Source organism: Nothoprocta perdicaria, unplaced genomic scaffold (genome assembly GCF_003342845.1).
Source record: "Nothoprocta perdicaria isolate Ctin4 unplaced genomic scaffold, notPer1 scaffold_143, whole genome shotgun sequence".
Lineage (NCBI taxonomy): Eukaryota > Metazoa > Chordata > Aves > Tinamiformes > Tinamidae > Nothoprocta > Nothoprocta perdicaria.
The window spans coordinates 342,613-364,111 of record NW_020454572.1 but is presented as its reverse complement, the minus strand read 5'-3'; the positions used below and the strand labels follow the sequence as shown (position 1 = coordinate 364,111).

The 21,499-nt window shown below is 50.5% G+C and overlaps 1 protein-coding gene across 1 annotated transcript in view; it reads left to right on the top strand.

The window, feature by feature from the left end:
* Positions 1–21,499, top strand: part of PLEKHG4 (pleckstrin homology and RhoGEF domain containing G4) — a 62,378-nt gene that overhangs the window by 20,778 nt on the left and 20,101 nt on the right. The window contains exons 4-10 of the mRNA XM_026034325.1: positions 3,142–3,351; positions 6,541–6,664; positions 7,209–7,302; positions 11,008–11,094; positions 12,583–12,699; positions 14,438–14,536; positions 15,573–15,721. Of these exons, the coding sequence (XP_025890110.1) occupies positions 3,142–3,351; positions 6,541–6,664; positions 7,209–7,302; positions 11,008–11,094; positions 12,583–12,699; positions 14,438–14,536; positions 15,573–15,721 (880 nt within the window). The remainder of the gene's footprint in view (positions 1–3,141; positions 3,352–6,540; positions 6,665–7,208; positions 7,303–11,007; positions 11,095–12,582; positions 12,700–14,437; positions 14,537–15,572; positions 15,722–21,499) is intronic.

Here is a 21,499-nt window from a genome sequence, read left to right as displayed (position 1 = left end):
AAAGGTGGGTGTTGGTAAGCAAAGTAAGAAGCAAATTGCAGAGCTGAGAGTTTCCCCCCTCCCTTTCTCCCCTTTTCCAAGCCTTCCTCACTTCGGTTATGTTTCAAGTAAGGGCTGTGTTACAGGAGTGGAGAAGCTAACTTGATTTTTTTTCAATTCAGAGTGGGAACATGAAGACAGTAAGAAATTAAGCACCCACTTTCAAGGCAAACGCAACCCCAGTTCAGCCTCAGGCAGGTATCACCCAGATTTTTTGGCAGCTGGGTGCCTGCGCCGAAACGGTGTTTCTTTGGAATAGTCCGAGTGTCAGCRTGTGTCTGCCCCTTGCAGCAGGCTGTAGGCAGCCGTGTGTAGCTCCATGGAGATGCTGCCGACTGTGCCTGGCTTTGCTGGCTCTGCAGAGCTGCAGCTGGAGGTGCAGGTGGCAGAGAGCACGGAGCGTGTGCGCGGCGGGGGCGGCAGGAACGGGCCGCTCCGGTTCAGCAGCTCTCGTTGCCCACGACCCCCGGCTAGGAAAATTCCCCAGGCTGGAAATATTAAAAGGAGGAGACTTGAAAGGGCCGGAGGTGTGGATCCACGCTGCCAGAGCACAGTCCAGGATCTGCTCGAGAACCTTAGAGCTAGTGTAAAAACTGAAGTGATGCCTTGGATGGCCTTTCTCCTTGAAGAAAGCAGCCACAAAGCTGCTAGTGCCACAAAGCAGGCACTGGCTGCTGACGTTCTTCACCGAGGCCTTCACCTCCCTGTACCTAAACCCTGTCAAACCTCCAAGAGTAAAATTTCAGAGATATAATCCCAGAGGGATATCCTTCAGAGAGTCTTTTCACTGCCAGCTGTTCAGGCTGTAGGTGAGGGAGTCCTGGTAGTCTTTAGTCTTGGGGTTGTTCTGTTGCTGGGACTAACTATAAAGAACAACTAGGTCAATTCTTGAGCTCCTCTGATGCAGTATGTCAGTAGTAGAAAGCAGATGCACAGGAATTTCTTTATTAAATAGACTAAATTAACAAACACATGTAGGACTAGAATATCTGAATTTGCTGCATCTACAGGTTCTTCCTTAGCCCTTTTTTGCCTTGTTCCCACCCCCAGTCACTGGTTCAGCTTATCCTCTGTACTGCAGATATAGTACTGTCCCTGGGAAAGATTTTGAATCAAGTGTTTCAAGTTGGGAATTGAAAATTTCCCCTGGTTCCATGTGCATCTGTGGACTTTACGGATCAGGACAAATTCATTTAYTTGGGCGGGGTGAAAATAACTTGATATTCAAGAAACTGTATGAAAAGCCCCTTTGGGGTGTATCCAGCACCTGCTAGGGCATTGCAGCGCTGCTCGCTGTTTTTACCTGATGTTACCATAGATAACAGTGGAGCTGGGATGGTTGCAGGCAGGCTGCTCCTGCCTCTTTGAAATGCATAGGAGCAAATCCTCCTCTCCCGCTTCCTTTACCTCGGGGAAAGGTGTAACCCGCAAGCATGTCCAATTCAGATGTTCCAGTTTTTTGATGCAGTCCTCTGTGTCATGCAGCTTGGGCTTTGGGAAAGAAGTTCCTCCCCTCTCGCTTGCRAATAACGTAAAAAGAGTGTTCATGCCTGGTCCAAGGGAGGTAGGCAGAGCTGCTCTGAACTGGGCCACCCCACTGGAGCTTGACTGTTTGCTTTTTGCAKTTTGGGCAAGACTGAGGTGGTTTGGAGGCCACACAGCTCCATGAGGTCACCTCCTGGCCAAAGGCTCCAGCACTGTCACCTTGGCTGGTGGCCAGAGCTTGTGGGACCCTCAAGTTGTTGCCCTAACTTATGTGGCCCGAGTGGGCTCCCAAGGGTGCTYCCTGGAGGGGACGTCACCAAAGAGCAACGGGCAGATGCTGCGTCGTGGCCTTGGTGGTGCCTGCAGCCCCTCTTGTTTCCCCTCTATTGCCTGGTATCTTTGCCGGGCGAATCCTGCTGCTGAGGACACTTCTCTCCCCGACCTGGAGCAGTTTCTACAGCAGCTGGGGCTGAGCCTCAACCTGCAGGTCTCCCCCGGTGCTAAAACTTGCCGGSAAAGCCACTTCAAGGGCTGCTTTGTTCCCAGCCCTGCTCTTTAATGAAGCATTTGGGTTTGTTAGTAAATAAACTGAGTCAAATCACGGCAGCGTGGAGGATGGTTGAAGTCCATTTTAGGCAGCAATTAAAATGTGTGACTTCAGAGCAAGCAAGCAAACACTCTGAAATGAGGTTGGATTGCCTGAAATGAGGTTGATTTTTTTTTCTTCTTTTTGCTCGATGCTGAAGTGTCTCAWATTGCAGGGAGTGTAGCTGTTATTCCCAAGTATATCTTCCTGCCAGGCAGAGGCGTATCCTAGCTGTGTGCTTAGGATATTAAAGCCATGTCGTGTGTTGGAGGATTGTAATTCTGCTGGGAGATGGGAAACAGTATTTCTTGCATCCACAGGGGGAATTCTAATTCTCTCCATCTAGGTGTACGTGAAAATTGAAAAACAAAATGAGGAAACTGGCTTTAGTTTTCCTGTGGGAAGGTAGGGCTGTTAAGGTACTGAATTTGGGATGCAAATGGTTCTCAAACCTCGCGCTTTGGAGCCAAGGCGTCCCGCAAAGGCAGCGTTTCCTCCAGTTCTGAGRCAGAGCTGCTTGGCCTTGGCATCCTGTTCCTCAGGGTTTTAAAAGAGGTTTTTGCCTTTCACATTAGCTGCTAATTAAAACAAATCTGGAAGAGAAGAACACGGTCTCTGGACTGGCCACTTCCCAGCTGATTTGTCAACCTTTAGGCGGCTTCTTATTTTCAAGAGCAAATGTGCGAGTGTGTTGGGGGGGATTTCTGCAGCAGCAGAGCAGCTTTCCCTGGCAGGAGCTGCTTTATCCCTTCAGTGAGCTCAGACTGCTGGAGCTCAGCCAGGGCCTTTGAACGCTCCAGACTCCGAGGCTGCCAGCAAATGTGCCCTGCTTGAGAGGTTACCTTAAAAAAAAAGTCTTTGAATCCAGTAATCCTGGTCTTAAATGAGTTGTAACTTCAAACTTCACAATAAATTGCTTGGTTTCTTTATTTGTTTTTCAAAAGAGGAACATTGGCGTTGTAACTTGCTTTTTACTGGCAGCGTTTGGAATGAGGCTGCGCTCTGGCTTCTCACTGCTGCTCCTCTTGCAGGGCCCATGTCAGAAGGGGGAGAGACGAGAAAAGAAGCCACTGACACTGATGCCTTGAAGCCAGTGGGGAAAGTCCTCCAGGAAACCTCGGCAGCTGCTGCTCCTGTGACACCCCCAGCTTCTGGGACCACCTGGGGGGGTCGATCTGCCCCCACCATCGCCAAGGATGTGAACCTAGAAGTTCTCAGGAGTGGAGTTGCCTGCCTGCCCGGTGAGTAGCTACGTGCCTGGGAAGGCTGCTGTTGTAGGAGGGCAGGGCAGATGTGCTTCTCTTTGCACATCTTTTGCACAAATCCTGCCCTTTTCAACACCAAACCTTTGCAGATCAGAACTTTTTCAAGAAAATCTCATTAACTTGCTCCCAGGGTCCTTTAGGGATTGATAGAAAAGCCTAACTTAAGTGTCCAAGCTCACACCAGCAGCCCGAAAGGAGAAGGATGAGGATGCAGCCAGTGCTGGGCTGGGGGACCTGACATCAGACCCGCTCAAGACAGCAGGAACCTGACTCACTTGGTGGATAATTAAAGGAGCAGGGTGTAGAAGATGCCACTTGACAGGGCTCTTGTAAAACCAGTTTTGGGCTTCGTAATTAGGCGTTCGGTTGGTTAAATGTAGCTGCGTAACTATAATAGATTTTTATAAAATGGTGGATTTTGTGCTGCCCAGCATGGTGGGGAGAGGAGTATCCCAGGGCAGATGAGCAGCTTGTGGGGTGAATAAAAGCCCAGCTAAATAGCTGGTGACTCAACCCTCCCTCAAGGGAGGGGTTCCCAGAATTGTTCTGCCAGGATCACTTCTAGAACGTGATTCAGTTTGTGCATCTATGTGGCTGCAAGTATCAAACTTCTGCAATGGCCAAATCTTGCTAGAGCAGTGAAGAAAAAAGCTGAGGCTGCTGCACAGAGCGGTGAGTACTGCTTGATGTGCAGGGCACAAGCTAGAGGTCTGTATTTAACCAACCATCAGGTTAATCAGAGGAAGGGAGAGCTCTCTCTCTGGTGGATACGGTGTGAAACGGAGCCGCTCGGCGACATCTGCTCCCGCAGCCCGTTCTGGCTTCCTTCCGTAGCTGGAAAGAGCGGATCAGGAAGGAAGGTCCAGTGCGGGTCAGGGGGACAGCTGCATTCAGTCTGCTCGGGAGCCATTTTCGAGTGGAAAATCATCCTGAGAGGAAAGAAAACGGACAGGGCTGCCTGCTGAGAAGGGGATGGGAACGGGAGCGATGGATTCGCGCGCTGAGGGATGAGACCGCAAGACTTGGTTTGCCGTGATGTGTGTAAAGGAGCACAGATGACCAGGTACATCAAGAACATGATTCCACCTCTCTATATGTATTGGAGAGACCTCTCTAGTACTTTGGGCTGTTAAGGACAATTTGGTGCCCTCATTTTCTTCTAAAGTCCTCATTCTGCAAGAAAATCGTGAAAATTGGAGGTGATACAACACTTTCATGCAACTGAAGTGAATGCCTTCTGGAAGACACTTGAAGTTTGTTAATCTCCTAAAAAATATGAGAATGAGGTGAAAGATCTCATAAACATGGAAATAAAGGACCSACTAAAAGACTTGAGTATTCTGGGAAAAGTTAGAATAAGAAACCAGGCGCAGAGGTAAGTCGTGATACATTCAAATGTATAACTTTGCTTTTTACCTCTTCATCTGCTCATCAGACTGGATGTGTTTATGGTGTGTAGCTCAGCCAGACAAATGATTGGTTTTGTGAGGAGCTTTTGCTCCAAAGGAGAAATAGACTCTCTGGAGAAGCAATACTGGCCTGATTAACTTCTCTTGTGCGTGACCATTGCCTGCTGAAATATGAAAGGACAGATACCCAAGGGGCAGCCCACATCATTCAATTAAATGCTAAGTACAATAATTACATTAGCGAGGATAAATTTTATAGGGAACAGGAAATAATAACAAATTAATAACTGATGGATCGAGGAAGAAACTCTCCTTTGAGAAGCATTTCATTCATGCAGTCTTGAATTGTTCGGTTCAAACAGCCACTGTTGGTGACCCTGATAGCTGGGGATGGTCTTCTGATTTGATCAGGTACTTCCCAGGATCCTACAAAGAGCTTTAATCAAGTTCCAGCAGTACCCAGCCTTCCTGATGAAGAAAAGAAGGTGCTTCAGAGTAAAAAGGTTTCTCCTGAACTCAGTTATCGTCCTCTTCTAATGACGCTTTCAAACGTGGCCCGTGTGGGTCTGTGGGCCTTGTTCAGGTTGCATCGGGGACAGACTGAGGTCACAGCAGGGAAGGATTTGGGATTTAAGGCTGCCCAGCTGTATCTCTTTCCCTGCTCTTCCTTGTCCCTAAGCCAGGGAGACAAATCCAGGACAGTTACTTTGCACGGTGCCGACAAAGCGTGGAAGAGAGAGCAAAGTGTGGCTCCCTTTAGGCCGTGTGATTTTGTTTTGTTCTTGGGAATTTTTTTTTYCCCTCGTGCTATTTGTATGCCAGGAAATGACTAGTAGTTTGGCGAGTTACTGTGCACACAATAGCGGGGTGGTCCTCGCCGTTATCCACCGCACTGATCTCCCCGTGACGTGCCGGCTTGCAGAGCCGAGGGCCCGGCCAGACGTGATCCGTGGGCCTGGCCTGCTCGGCGAGCGGTGGGAACGAGGGAAAAGGCTCCGGCTCTCTGAGCTGGGGTGTCCTGTGCTTTACCTGCCCTTTGCAGCTGGAGCTTATGGTGGCTGCAATGGCAGAAATGTTGCTTTTGKGGTAGCAAATTCCTGCCCTTTGCAACTGGGTAGGCAGAGTGTGGTGAAGTCTAAAGTGAGATTATTGTGTAGTTTGGGGAGCCCCCAGCTCAGCTCCTGTGGCAAGCAGAGGGCAGGGAACAGTGTCCATCACTAGCTGAAGCCMAGGCCTTTCCCCTGCAGCAGCACCTCACGACTAAGGAAAACCTGGATGTTTTCACTCCTCAAGAGTAGCACCACAGAGCACAGGGTGTTGGGGAAGGAGAGAAACAGGAGGCTGACAGCACTCGTGTGGTTGTGATGGGCTGTTTGGGGTCACACAAGTGACCGTGAGATTGTCTCTTTTGGGCTTAGGAGATTCTTGCTCTGCCCAAAAGCCAGCGGTGCAGTTATCATTAGTTGGGTCCTTATGGTGTTAAGAATGCAGGGTGTTTTTTTGTCTAGAGGAGAGCAGTCCAAGTTCATCCRAGACAAGGACAAGTAGAGAGCTCAGCTACTTCACTCTTGGGCAGCAGCCAGGTGCTTCAGAAATGTATTTATAGCCCACTGGGATCTGCCTGTGTGCAGCACGCACTATCTCTAGCCCTGTGGGGTGTTTTAGGGAATGCAACAAGGGTGGCAATAGGGGTATCTGAGACTGTGGAACCGAACTGTGGTAGCTTGACTTCCTCTGAGGTGTTTTTCTTTGACAGGTACTAGGGATAAAGCGGGCCGGGCCGTGGCCATCATAACAACGAGGAGCACAGCGTGGCTGAACCCCCACTGCAACACGGACGAGCTCGTGCGCCTGCTGCTCTACCTGTGCAGCATCCCCAGGTTGGTGACACTCCTGTCTGCTGGAGGCGGCAGCTGCTGCCTCTTCCACTTTGTCTTCTGTGGCTGTGGAGGCTGAGATTGTCTTTACTGGCCGAGGGAGCTGGTGCAGAGAGCCCCAAAATCGGATAGGTGGGAATCTCTGCTGGGACTAACTTGCTGTGCTGCCTATGCCTTGTGCACAGATAGTGAAWGAATCTGATGCACCTTGAATGTAAATCCAAACTATCCCTGCTCGTCTTCATCAGAAGAAAAGTGGATTTGGGGGAGGGAAGTGGTAGTCATKCAGCAGCACGTCACAGAGTGCTACCAAATGGTCTTCCGGAGCTGTTTCCAAGCCTGAGAAGAGGGAGGTTTGAAGAAATCTGCCCTGGCATGTGGCCCGTRATCCTTTTTGGAGGCTGCAGACTGGTGTTTGCAACAGCTCCTCTTGCACCGCCTGCCCTTCCAAAGCTCTCACCTTCTCTTCACCCTGCCATATCTGAAGCTTTCAGCAGCCTTGGTCCCCAGGTGACAAGCATGACCTCTTTTATCTCTGTCCTTGCAGGCCAGAATGCCAGGCCTTGGGTTTGACCGTGCTCGTGGATGCTCGGCGCTGCTCCCCGCTTCCCGCTCTCTTCAAGGCGTTCAGCATCCTGCAGGTGAGCGGCCAGCCCGGCCAGCGCAGCGCCCGCGTCCTCGGCTCGCTGCCTTGCTGGGACGCTTTGTCTCCATCTGCCCTTCCCGTCTCCATCTGCCACCTGCATTTCGGTCATCTTTGGGCAGGGAGCAGCCAACCCCCTTCTGACCTGGATTTGCCAAGCTGAAAACAAGGCCAAAAAACCCAGGCAGGTCTGAGTTAGGGGCAGGCCCTCCTCCACCTTCAGATTGTCTTCAGCCTCTGCTGAGAAGCGCCCCTACCCAAGCCTAAATGATGATGTGCTCGGAGATGTCAGCCAAGGCACTGAGAAGCCGTGTGAAATCCACAGGGCCACCATGGAGGAAAAAGGGAAGAGAAATGAAAAGGCAGTGAGGGAGGACAGCTTGTCGTGGCAGGTCTAAGAGCACGTGCAAATGATGGGGGTGTCAGGGAATGATTGGAGCCAGACGTGCTGTAACCCCGCATTGCTCCAGGTCAAAGGCTTTCACTGGGAAGCAAGTGGCTTGCGCTGCCACCAGTCCCACATTGCTTCCATCTGCTGCTCATTAGAAAGCCCAAGGAGACGCTGGGGTGTCGCTGTGAGTAATCTCGGTGAAGCAGGYGTTCCTCTAAATCAGACCGGGTAGGTGTCCCCAGCCTGGAGCTCTGCAAACTGGGCCAGGGCGATGCTTTAATGAGGCCTGTGGTTTCTGCGCTTCGGTGACCCAGCTGGGAGCTGGGGCTGAGTCAGAGCTCTGCCCTCCTCCTTCCCTGGGCCGTGTCCTAGTGGGATGAGTTAGAAACCAGCGACGTGTTGGGATGTGGTGCTGTGGGACCAGAAATGAGTCTAGTCCCCGGTCTCATACAGCGGGGAAGGAGTAAAGCCATTTTCTTTATTCCAGATGGCAGTAGCTGGCAGGGGTTGATCACTCTGCTCAGCATTTCTTGATCCTTACTCTGAGTCCATAAATGAGACCCATTCGGGTAACTTATTGTCTGCTTATTGCCCAGGGGTAACTCCTTGGCTCCCCTGAGCCTTTCTGGAGATCCTTGGCCTTTACCTCCATGCTCCCACCATGGTCATCTGTCTTTAGATGAGGACAGAAATGTCAAGAAAATTATAGCYAGGCCTCAGAGGGAAAGTCCCTTCTGAAATCCCCCGTACATCTCTGGGTATCTCTTGACCTCTGGCAGACCATCCCTTCTGCTCATCCCTCTGCTGTCCTGCTCCCTCCATGAACAAAATTTGAATTCCTTGGCTTTCCTGAAGCCCGCTCTGGAAGCCRTGGTGAAATCTGGTTAAATGGTGAGATCCAGCGTTGCTCATTCAGGGTTGAAGGGACCTTTTGCTCTTGACTCAACAACAAAGTGCCAGTGACTAAGAGTGGATCCGCTGACCTAATGCCAAGTCCTTCCCTGCCGCAGGCCTCCGAGGGGTTAACCCTGTAGATCCTCCTTGGGAAGGGAAGATCTCAAAGGCAGGAGCAGGAGAAACTCCCTATGGAGCTGCAGGGAAATGCACAGCGTGTCCGTGCTGCAGGGGCAGATCATGCTCATTCCTATGGGAAGCTGTGAGAGGTTCCACGAGAGCTGCTGAGAGGTTTCATCCCGGGTTGTCCCCAGACAGCTCAGCATTCCCGGTGCTGGGAAGCCCGCTCTGAAGTCCGTYTTTCAGCAGCCCCAGTCCAGGCTCTTGGTCAGTGAGCAGCGGAATGTGTGGGCTGGGCTGCAGCTAACAAATGCCCGCAGGATTTTCCTCTGCCAGTGTTTCGATAGAGCAAGATTCCCGGTTGTTTGGCGTGCCAGAGCAAATGCTTAATCCTGTAACCTGCTGCCTCTGCATGTTGGCTTGGGAAGGGAAAAGTGCTTTATGAAGGCAAAGAACTACACAGGCAGGTCAAAGCAGAAAGCTTCTTTCTAAACCTTGCTGTTCAAKACGTATATTTACATGCTCTGTTATGGGAAAAGCACCAGGGACCTCGGCCTGGTGCTGAAGACCCGTTTAGGGTCCTTAGGACGTCCCGTTAGCCTGTTAGTGGATCTCCCTTTAAAAGAGATCAAGTGGTATTTGGGATTTACTGCATCKGCGTGGTTGTTCCTGGCAGGCCTTGCTTGCCAGGGTGGTTAAGTCTGGCCCTGGGCTTTCATCTGGGTCAGGGAACCAGAAGGTTTGAAGCATCCGGCTGCCCAAAGCTGGAGCTCTCCTCCTCCTGGAGCTCTCTTGGGAACTGCCTTGGTCCATTTGGATGGATCCATCAGCACTGGATGAGATCAACTTCTGCTGTTTACAGGAAAAAAAAAATATGGTGGAAAATGCTTAGTTGCTTTGGAAATACATTTTTCTCTTGGATTGGAAGCCCTTGAACTTCTCCCCTGACAGCTTTACTGGCGAATTTTCTTTTTCAGGCTGTTTTCAATAGCTACAAGCAAATGTTTGGCCCTAGCTGTAACCTTACATTGCACCAYTGCTCCCTTTATTCCTCACTCCTACGTTTGTACCTTGCATGGCTCTGTTGGAATAGAAGAAGGGTTGTGAAAAAGGGGAATTCACTAAATATTCAGTGCTGTGACCTGTCTTCAAACTGGCTGCTCTTGATCCCTCAGTACTTTCCAGCAGGCAGAGCTGCTGACCCAGCTCTAATTTCTCTCCATCCTCTCTCCAGATGCACTTTGCTATTTACCTAACCCAGCGCAGTGACGTAAGAAATTCTTGCTGGCCTTTTGATCCGTGTTCAAATAACACGGAATGTGTGAAGAAGTTGTTTGGAAGAAACACACTCATTTCAGCTTGGAGAGGGCCAAGCCACCTCTTACTGTTTGGAGAAGTGTTGTGGGTTCTTTTGTTGGTTTGTTTGTTTGCTTTTCCCATTCAAAAGGATCTTTTATCTTCGCATTAGATGAGAGAAACATCTTTTTCTGCTCCAAAATCTCTCCTCCCTCTTTCCCTCTCGTGTCGTCCTGTCCTGCTGCATGGCAGCTTCCCTGCAGCTGGAGCAAGACCAGGAAGGATTTGTTGCTTGACAAGATCTTTGCAGAGTCATGACGTTTAGTCTGGGTGGCTCTTAACCATGGGAGATGACAACAACTCACTTAGACATTCTCCTTGCTACCCCAGCACAGGGCACCACTTCTCTAGGGAACCCTTTCCCCCCAGGATGGATCTTTTTGCTGCTTTTGCCCCGTTTCTGCTCCCTCTGCCTGTTTCTCCCTTCCCTGTGGAGCACTCCTGGATCACAGAGCTTCAGCTGCMGCTGCCAGACGTCCCTTGTAGTGGGAGTCGCTCCCTCTTAGACACCAGCAACAGGATGCAACTCCTTGAATGTGAACTGGTAGTAAGTAGAGACAAGATGATGTTTTTGGCTCTGGGGGACATAAACTTCCCTTCAGTTAGGAGGAGAGTCCAGGAAATTACCAGGAAAAGAAAAATGGACATTGAACGTGGACATCTTTTTTTTTTCTGAGACAWTTCCCTCTGTAGAGGGCAGCCCAGACCTGGCCTCTTTGGTGCTTCCTTAAATACTGCAAGACTAAYTGATCTGAAACAGGTTATCTTTAGGACGCAGCATTAGCGCTCTGTTGAAGGGCCTTCCCTCTAGCTGACCACTACATTCCCAGCTCTGCAAACAAGCTTTGAAGGATAAACTGGAGCTCTTTGCACTGAGTTAAAATTGTTCCCCTTAGCACACTGGACAGCTAGGTAATGGATTTGCTCCCTGTTCTGCTCCAGGATATGGACCCGCACTGTATTCATGGAGTCTTGCTTCTGGTTGAAAGAGACCTCACTTTTCGGATGGAGAAGCCAACAGCGGGACAGGTAATTGAATTGGTTTTCAGGGGTTGCTGGGGAGCTGCTGAGGTGCTGTGTTCACTCTGAACCGTGGCTTCCCTATACACTGATATATATCTGGAAAATCCTTGCTCTGGAAGGAGTCCCATTTGGCTAAATCCTATTCTGTGAAGGCAATTGTTGCTTCTAGCCTTTTGCCCCCCTGCCCCATGCTTTCTCCTAGCTGCTGCAAGGAGAGGAAGAGGAGATGTGTTTGTGTGTGCAGTGCTGCCTTTGCAGCTCAAATGTCTGGAAAGGTTGGTAGAAGGTGCTAATAGGGGAGAGAAAAGCCTTACAACCCACTTAACACCCACACTTGAGTTTAATCTGGCATCCCACAGCTATATATGAAACGTAAGCTCTCAGCCACTTCTGAGTTGTGTGTGGTGAGGGAACAGAGCATCAAACTCCGCAGCTTAGTCACCTCCTGCTGCTTGAGGGAAGTTAAGAGCTGCAAGAGAGGACTGAAAGCCTGTGCCAAGTGAAACCCTGTTCGTTTCAGAGGGGCCAGCACTTGCCTTTTGRCTTCTGTGCATGAAAACGTTGTCACCAGCATCGTGTTTGCTGTGGGGGAGAAGGCTGTGTGCAAATGTGCTGCCCCTGAAAGCTAAGGGATCCAAACACCATTAGTCTGGTTCCTCTTGTGCTCCCCCGGGAAGGAATTTGGAGTGAGGAACTGCTGTGTGCAGGTACATGTTCCTGCAGGAAGAGCTACGGGAGACGCTATTTAAAAACACAGAACGAATCCAAAGTGTGTAGGAGGGAGCAGAGCAAAGGCTAATAAAGATTTGGGCTTGCAGGAGGAATTGGAAGCAACATCCCCRTTTCTTAAAGAAGTAGAAACTGAGCAATGTGGGCAGGGTTGAAGGTTCTTGTGCCCAGAGTGGTTTCTCTCTGCTTTTTCTCATTTTTTTCTGGTGAGTATAAAATATTCTGTTGAGATTCTGCAGCTTCAGAGAAGGAAAATACCTGTGTCGAGATCGGGGAAACATGTGTGAGGCAAAAACCACCGTGATATCAGCGAGCTGTGGATGGAGTAGGAACTGCTCCATTAAGGGTGTTGTTTTTTTCCAGGAATAAACAGGGAGGCTGGGAGCTGGATTTAGTTCCTCAACTGCTCCAAACAAATGCGATTTGCAGCACAAGATGTGAGCATATGTGAGTTATCCCGGGAGGTATTTGCTCTAGAAAAGCCCGGCTGCTGCCAGACTCGGATCCCAGATGTTTCGCTTGGTGAAACTGCGTGTTAGAGCTTGAATTCCCTCCGGGTTCACCCACTGAGCGCTGCCACAAGCTGCTCGGAGCTGATTTTTTTCTCTTCCTTCATTTCACAGTCAAACAGCAAGTGTACACCTTGTTTCTAGGCAAGGTTAATGGAGAAAGAGGCGCTGTGTTTTGTTGACCTCCCCCTCCGAGCCACTCCTGGGTGCTCTTTCTCTAACACCAMTGTGCTTTTATTCCTTCCTTCCTGTGCAGTTTGAGCTTCTCACCTCCATGAAGTCCCTCCATAAGCACATAGACGCCTCGCAGCTGCCTCCAGAACTGGATGGGACCTTCCCTTACTGCCACCAGGACTGGTTAAGCTTCCGCATGGTAAGTGGGGATGTGCTCAACCTGTTAATTACCTCTTTGGGACTAGTATCACGTTGCCACGACACTAACAGTCAAGGAATAATAAAAACAAATGGTTAGATTGCCGGTTTGGGAGTGGGTTCCCCAGAGGAAGCCAAGAGCTCYATAGTGAAAACTGCAATCCTGGCAGGTACAAAGCTTTGAAATTGTTGATAGTCTGGTCAGATACTTCTAGGAACTTTTCTTTCCTTCCCTGAGTTACAGTTCAAGCATTTCTCAGAATTGTCATGAAATAGGAACTCTTTAGAAAGCATCTCAGTTCAAGTGGCTTCGGCTCAGCCGAGCGTTTCCTCTCTCTGAGAGCTGCCCTGTGGAACCAAGGGAGAAGTAGGACGGAGATGACAGTCAGAGGCGACCCCAGAAGCCCTCCTCCTTGTTGTCTGGCCCTTTGGGTATGTCCAGTCACCACAAGCTTCTTGTGGGTGGTGCTGGCCATGCAGCAGGACATATRGGGCTGCCTGTAGTCGACTGAAGTCCCTTCTGTGGCCCCGGTGCCAGCTGCACGTGCTCGTGCTGCAGAGGCAGCGTTAGCCCCGAGGATCCTGTGGTTATTGAGTCCTTACAAGTGAGGCTGAGACATGACTTRACACGCTGGGACTAAATAGGATTAAGCCCAGTAAATCTGCTCCCAAACCGGCTGTCTTCACACTGCACTGGCCCTCCTCTCCCTTGTGGGTGAGGGAAGTGTCACTTCCATTTCCAGGAGATTTTGCCTTTTTTTCAGCTTTGCTCCCGCTGCCCGCAGTGGTGCTTGGCTCACAGCACAGCATCTGAAGCTGGTTAGAGTGCCACTGATGACATCACCCCGTTTTTGGGTGGAAAGCTTTTAAAGTGTCCTACACTTTAACACACAGAACGTTACCCAAGGGTAACGTTGAGTGGAGCTCAAGGTGGCTGCCTGGCCTGGCTGCATACGATGCAGCCTGTGTGATGGTGACCCACTTGCTCAGCTGCTTTAGATCCACCGCTATGCAGCAAACAACATTTATTTCCCTTCCCAGTGATCTCACCTGCATCCTGCCCACTCATCTGGCCCCACTGGGGCTGTTCAAACTTTCCACACTGGGAACAGCATCAAACAACTATTTATTTTATTGTTTTTTTTTGAGTGAGAGCCTGCTTTGTCCCACCTGTTTGTCCCGCCTCTGCTTCCAGTGACTAGAAGGTGGCATCTAGCACTGCTTTAGCATCAGTTGGTGGCTTTTTCTAAAGAGTGGTCTCCCCCACAGCTTCAACACGCTTGTTCTTTTCCAGAAGAGATTTCAAATCTGTCAGTAATTTCAGGTGGGTTGTTCGCATTGTGGGAGCCTGCCAGGTTCCTGACCTTTAATTTACACCATTCTTAGTATAAGGAGGAATGATTTAAGCTCTGGAAGTTCCAAGTACTCATCCTAGTGTTCGTTCCTCCAAACTGCAGCCATCATATTTTACCTTAGTGGAAAAATTATAAGAAGGGCTAATAGTAGAAGAATAAGGATCTCCAATGTACTAATTTGCTTTCTCTAAAGCACAACGTGTTTTGTGTTTGAAGCCTCTGGTGGGTCATGCAGCCTTGCAGGTTGGCCTAACTGAGCTCTCGGGTTAACGAGTTGGATCCTCTCTTGGTGATGTTCATCCTTCTMACCCTCTGAAACGGAGGAGACGTCTTTCTCTTCTGCCTTGAGATGATCAGCTCTGCCTCCATCCTTTCCTCTTGTAGAAGCTGGAGCATTTGCTGCAAGGATGCCAAGGTGCCTGTGCCTTCCTCCAGGGAGCCATTTGTAGTGTGGAGTCTGGAAGCCTCCCGGCAAGAGCTGAGGTGAGAGTGGCCTCTGTCACACGTGGGCCTGGGACAGGGGAGCAGAGGGCTGGGACCTGCAGAACCCCCACATCTCCGCGCACCCCTGCAGAGGTGCCAGGCAAGCAGGGCCTGTAGGACCCAGGGCAAGGAAAGTGAGAGCACAGAAGAGCCCCGTGGCAGCAGAAGCTGCTTCTCTGAGGCCTCAGTGTCGTCCCAAGAGACCTCCCACCCTGTGAAGGCCTCACAGAAGCAAAAAAAAGAGGCAGGGACAGGGAAGGGATGGTGGGAAGAATAATTAGCAGGGACAAAGTAGCGTTGGTAGGAAATAGGAACCCCAGAGAGAACCAGCAGCTCTGTTSATGGCCAGGCAGGAGTGGGAACAAAGCGCAGGGAACCAGCTCAGCTGTTTTTCCTCTTGCCCTGCAGCAAGGTTGCCTGTACTTGGGCTTCTGAGGCTGTGTTGGCATGGAATAAAATTGCTTTTTTAGCTGTGTGAGGGAGGGACGGTCGCATAGGGAGGATCAGATCGTTTTTCTACCAAACAGCACTGATCTATATTAGCATCAGAGGAGTTACAGGCAGAAATGACCTTAAAGAAGACCTTAGGAAAATGTGTCTTCCTTCCTCCCCCATTTCTGCTGGCTAATACAGGTTTTGGTGACAATGCACAAATCTCTTCCAGTTTGCTTTACCAGCGAGCGAAGGGGAAAGAGTGATAAATAAGAACAGATTCTTGTTCTCTCTCTGCCACTAAGCTTCTAACGATTCAATTAATGGATAATAACGGAGCCAGTTGGACTGAGAGGCAGGGCAGGATCATGCTGTGTTAAAAGGATGAGCGTGAAGCAGAGACCCTTTAATTACAGCAGCTGCTTGTTGCTGAGGTTCACGATCGTGGAGGCTAAAACTAACCAACACCCCTTCTTTCTCAGGGTAGGCAAGGTGAGGGGCTGACACGTGGTTTGTGTGTGTGTTTTGGGCTGGGAATGGGGTTTTTGGTGGAACCCTCGTTGCCTGTACSGTGCAGCAGCCGCTTGTTTCCCGATCCCTGCAGGAGGCAGCGGTTCTGCTGCGGAACTACAGGCAGCTGATGAAGAACGTCCTTGAAGACACGCGGCTGGTCAAGCTGCAGCTAGAGGGGGGAGCGCTGCTGGCCAGGCTGAGGAAGGAGGAGTCCTGTGTCACCCTCACTCGGGACTACAGGTGAGCCCTGGGAGAGTGGGAGAGGAGGGGATGGAGAGGAGCAAATGGCAGGCGCTGCAGGAGAACCCTTCTTCAGTGCAGCCTGGAGAGCAATCTCACCTGGTCAGGCCCTTGCTGAAAGCAGCCAAGTTGAAAAGCATAATGAACTTCACTCTTTAACTTCTTCACTGCATCGTTCCTGATCTAAAACCTTGTCCTTTCCTGATGGTTGAATTCTCTCAGATGGTCGTTTGAGTTCCTTTCTTCAAGCCAAATCAGGCTCTGTGGTGAGGAGAGGGCTGGATATTTGTGCACCTCTGAGCCTTAATTGATGGTGCCCACGATGAATGTTGCCATGAGACATATTCTCAAGGCAATTCCCAAGACCCGAACTGAGAGGACTGCCTTTTGGCTTGAGCAGGCAGGATCTCCTCAGGGTTSTGTACATAGGTGGGGGCACAGGAGGTGACAGAGTAGCATGGAATAGCTCCATGTATCTGCAGACCCACTCTAGTTAAGCTTTCTTTTTGAGCCCTTCTAAAAGAGAGAACTAAGAGAAGATTAAAAATAAAATAATCATCCCATGCAGGTATAGGAAACAGTATAACATTTCTCTGAGAATTTAATAGCTGGACAATGGTGCAGATCGCCACGTGCCATTTGGAGGCAGGTTGGCATGTCAGTCAGTGAATTATGTATCAGTTCCCTGAGCCTCCTTGCAATTTGGGGCAGAATTGGTAAAACCCAYCCTTTGCACCCAGCATGATGTGAGCAGTGCTCTTCTGTTGTTGCATTGATCTGCTTGTTTAGACTCTAACAGCAATGTTGTCTGCAGGCAACGAGCAGCTTCAGAGTTTCAGGAGCACAAGGAGAACACYAAGCTCTATTCTTTTTGTGTTTTGTTGTGTTTTGAAGCTAACCCAGTGTTCTTGTGTAGGGAAAGAATCAACTTTGAAACCTGGCCTGGCAGAGCCCCTGAGGAGAAGCTGCTATTGCTGTAGCAAGAGCAGGGATGCGGAGCACCCATCCCTGTTGAGTGTGTTAAAGTGAACTTAAACTTCCTTGTTTAACTCTTTTTCTCCAAACTGGTGGGCAAATATTGGAGGTCCTGGGCTCTGTTCACCCTGGGAAGATCTGGGCTTATGTCTGTGTTTTTAGAGACTTCTGTAATGCCTAGGATCAAAGCAGGGTAGTAATAGAAAATATTATTATAGAAGAGAGTCAAATTGTTTCATCCTTCTGAGCTTCCTTTTGGTCTTGAATTAATCATATTTTGGGTTATTTTAGTTGTTTCTGTCTTGAGGTGCCATAGCCTGAGAAAAGCAGAGTTGTGGCTGCAAAACGTGTTAGCCTGAAGTTGAGAGGCCAACTGGGACAGTACCCATCAAAGTGTGCGAGGCTGCGTGGTGAGAACTGTAATATCCTGAGTTCTCTGGGCTCTTACCTGCAGGTAACTAAACCACACCAGCCAGAGGTGTGGRGCTAAAGTTAGGAAATACAATATTTTATTGTTATTTTTAGAGGCATAAAGAGAACAGATCCAACTGTGCCATCACTGTGGGATTAAACCAGCAAGAGACTTGCTTCTTCTGCAGAGAATGTGCCCTTGTTCTGCCATCCCCTCAGCTCGAACTTCTTGCTAGTTTGTTGCTTCACGTGGCCAAAGGGAAGACACAAAGAGTTAAGAGCAGAGAGGGACAAATCCACATGAAAAGCTGTAGCAATTGCTTCGCTGCAAGCTGGGGATGTGTCCGCTAAAACAGGCAAGGAAGTTTGCTTGGGCTCTCTGGAGTCAGATGTTATCTGCCAAATACCTTTCAGGAGCACAGAGCAAACAAGACTTGCTTTAATCATTCTAGAAACGCCTCCCTTGGGGGTTCATTTTGGCCTCTTTCCCTTCTCTGCCCTCCTAGAGGGTCATGACACCCTTTGGTGTGACACAGAGCGGTGGCATCTCGCTGCCGCTCGGGCCTGACCCGGCCTCTGAGGGGATTTGCCCGGCCAGAGGCAGGCTCCTCTCCTGCAGAAATGCCTTTCATCCCRTCAGGGATGGTCACGCGGAAGGCACGTGCTGTGCTACATCTGCTTGTTTCTCTGGCAGGTGATTTGGCGTCCCTGCTGGTAAAGGGGAGCTGCTGTAGCAGCCCTTCTGGTGCTCCACAGCAGTGGGTTTTGCTGTGACTCAACTTCCTCGCCTTCTCCAGCAAGAGCTGAGCAGGACTCTCCCCTCCTTCCCTAGCACCATAAAAGCTCGTCCTGCCCGTCCAGCCTCCAACCCACGCAGGCAGAAGCAGCCCCCTGCAAGGGCATCCAAGCTTCTGGATCTCAGCGTGTTCCCCAGCTCACTAGAGTCTTCCCAGGTACCCGAGGCTGCAGTGATCAGTGTGTGCTGTAGGAGATGCTGAACAGCTTTGCTTGCCACAGAGATGACACCGTTGGGAGCCGGCCAAGGGGACGTGGCACGTTCAGCCCTCCTGACCCTGAGAGGCCAGACGGACTGGCCTAGAGCTGGTGTGGGTGTTAGTGCTGATGAGCCTCAAGTGTCTTGGTGGCGCCTCTGTAAGTGCCGTAATGACAGCTCTGGTCACCTGAAAAYGCAGGTGGGCTCCTGAAGCCGTCGCTGCCGTTTCTTTATCACTCATGGATCTGCATGAGTTTCAACCCAGCACATTTGCTGTCACAGCATCTGCTGTGCTGGAGACGCGGTGCTTTTCCAGGCCTGTCGGCACAAAAATGGAAAATTGCCAGGTTTTACCTTTCCAGCCCTTCTGGTGACAGAAATGCAGCACTATCAGCCTAGCTGAAATTCCTCTCAGTAGATGCAGGCATGTGTCATGGGGAGCTCCATCACTTCAGTTCCTGCACTTTTCAACAGGAAGCCCTCGTCTTGGTCTTTTCCATGTGTTATGCACAAGCTGGGTGGCAGGCATCTCTTTGGCATCTGGATATCACGTCTTGATGGACCAACTYGTGGTCTGGGGGCTAAGCCAGTTGTGAAAGTTGAGCCAACACTTTGCTGGGTTTGTGGTGGATTTAGGAGATTCCTCCACGGTTTCCATCATAAGCCTAGACCAGGTGTCCAGTGCTGCCTTTTGTCACCTCGACGTGCCGTGAGTCACARGCAGAGTAAAGAAAACACAAGCGCTGTATATGAATGTATAGGTGAGTGTGCTGGTCAAACCAGAATATACGTGGTGTGAACCTGGCTCTGCGAGCACGCTGACATTATCAGAGCCATGGGATGACACCGTGCTCTGTGGGCAGCAGGCAGGAGAGCAGCAGGACTAGACGTGAACCACCTGGAACCAGAAAGAAACCCCCAAATCTCCTCCCCGACCTCCTCGCCTGAAAATAATTTGTATTTGGGAACTGCAAATAAGCAGCTTATAAACAGAGGAGTGAATTCTCCCGTTGTGTGCAGAAGGCAGCGTAGTCTGTGCACCTTGAGGGCGGAGTGGCGAGGTCCGAGAGCTGGTTTTGTGGGATGGTTATTTTTGGGGATCTGCTTGGAGGCCCTGGGTGGGGACGTGAGCTGAGCAGAGCTAATGGGCAGCGCAGAGCGGATTTCCAGAGCAACGAGTTGAGAGCTACGTGATGWGAGCACAGCTCAGTGGCTTGAGTAGGGCTCTCCCTGCGTGGTCTGGGCACTGTTTGGCCTCCAGCCCCTGTGGTGCTCTGCAGGACSTGCTTGTGATGGAGCCCTGTGGTAGGTACTGCCACCCAACCTGTGTCTGCAGGTCCATTAATGAAAGGAAGCTGGGAAGTTAAAGTTTGGAGAAGATTTTAGTTCTTGATAAGACAAGCAACACCTGGAACATCTCCCCAAGAGGTGGGATGGCATCTCGGTCACTTAACGCCTTCAAAATTAAGACGTAGGTGTTCTTCCATGCTTGGCACCCAAGCGCAGCTGCATGTTGTGCTGTGAGTGCCATCAGGCACATGAGCAAGTGGCCTTTCCACTCTGAACATGTAATAGCTGCACTGACCTGCTGGCAGGCAGAATRGAGCTAAATCATCTGAGAGAGCCAAAAGACCATCTGTTTTCAGCAGAGTACGRACTCCTCTCTACCCCCACTTCCATCTGCAGTATGGAGGAACTAGATCTGCTGGAAATCCTTTAAGCTCTGGCCARTTAATGTGGGAATCTCTGCTGTTGATGAAGCAGCCTGGCCTAGCTCTGTGGTGCTGCAGGACAAGGAAGACTCCTGGTGGTAGCTCCAAGACAGTTGACAGGTTTGTGCCACTTTGTGGTGTATGGGCACATGTAAACCTTGACAGGAYGCGGGATCTTAGGAGCTTTGGGAAGAGCTGCTGAGGAACCGCATTGGTGCCACTCAGAACCACATCCATCTGCTCTAGGGTCAGGAAGACCAAACTGGCCAGGCAATCCGTGAGACAAGTTGGGGTGAGGGAAGACGGTGTCTGGTGATTGGGTTCCAGTGTGGAGCGGTGCGGTGGGATCGTGTTTGGGGATTTAGAAGCAGAGGTGCTTCTGAATGTGCCTGTGAGCCTGCTAGGTGGCCATGACCACCAACATAGGGCAGTCACTGTCAAGAGAACCTCTTGGGAGGTCCTCTCTGAAGGTCACAATGTCTTTTTCCATCCCACCTCCGCTTTAGCAACGGAAGACGCTCTCCTGGCGCCTTCACCTTTTGCTTCTTCCCTTGTTGGTTTGAAGCGAGGTGAARAACTGCTGTTAAGCGCTCAAGTTTGGCAGCTTGCTCACACGAGACGCCCCGGGGCTGTCCCGGGCGCCCCAGAAGGTGCTGACAAGCACCGAACCCTGGGCCCTCAGCAGTGCCGCGCTGGCCAGGCTCTTCCCCTCCTCATTTGTGTGCGTGGGGAGAGGGAGGAGCGCGCGGCCACACTTCCATCCAACACCCCGACGCTCCGTAGTCATCTTCCTAACAGCCGAACCTGTTCCCTGCGTTTGCCTGGTGCTTTGAGCCCAGGGAAAAGCACTTAAGCCTGAGTCCAACAAAGCGTGGTGCGGAGCCGGGCGCTGCAGGTGCAGAGTGCTGAGCCGAGCCCCGTGTGGCATTTGCAGAGCGGACAGAGCTCGTGGAGATCTTTGTGGGTGAGTTTCCTTGCTCTTTGAGACGCCCTTTTCGTGAGCAATTCTCCCTAACTCCCCTGTTGCTGCTGCTGCTTTTCTGCTGGGTCCTAAGGCTTTGCGGATTCGGGAAGGGTTTGTGCTTCTTGTTTGCCATCTTGGTGCCAACGGGGCGCTAGGTGCTTCATGGCACTGTGTGTTTTGAGTACGTTAAAAATAGTGTGGAAAAAAAAGATTGCCAAAAGTTTCCAGYGTGGGATGGTGGCTGATGTTCCTGGCTCGGCCTCGCGTGTCCCACAAACACTGGGTTTAGCTGGTGCAGTTGGGGTGGATGTTTCTGGTGCTGCGGGTGGTTAATGGCACAAAAATTGTTGCTTTTAGCGGTATCGTAAAGATGGGGAGTGTGTGTTGAGCATAGGCATCGGTTCTCTTGTTTTTAAAGAGACCTGAGAATATCCTGCTAAAAAAAGGGAAAAAAAAGRCTTYGTAAGTAAACCGTGCTTCCGTAAGTCCCGAGACAGCTCGGTGTGCATTGGCTGGCGCTGATCCCAGGGAATGTGTGTGATGGAGAACCTGGTTGAGGAGACTTCACTCAGCCCTGTGGATGCAGCCAGAAACACTAACCCCATCATGAACCCCGAGCAGCCCCAAAACAAATGTGACGTCTGGGCCCTTCAGGGACACCCGTTTATCCCCAAACCTGAAGCCAGCCACCCGAATGCTAATATAAGGTAAAGAAAACCACT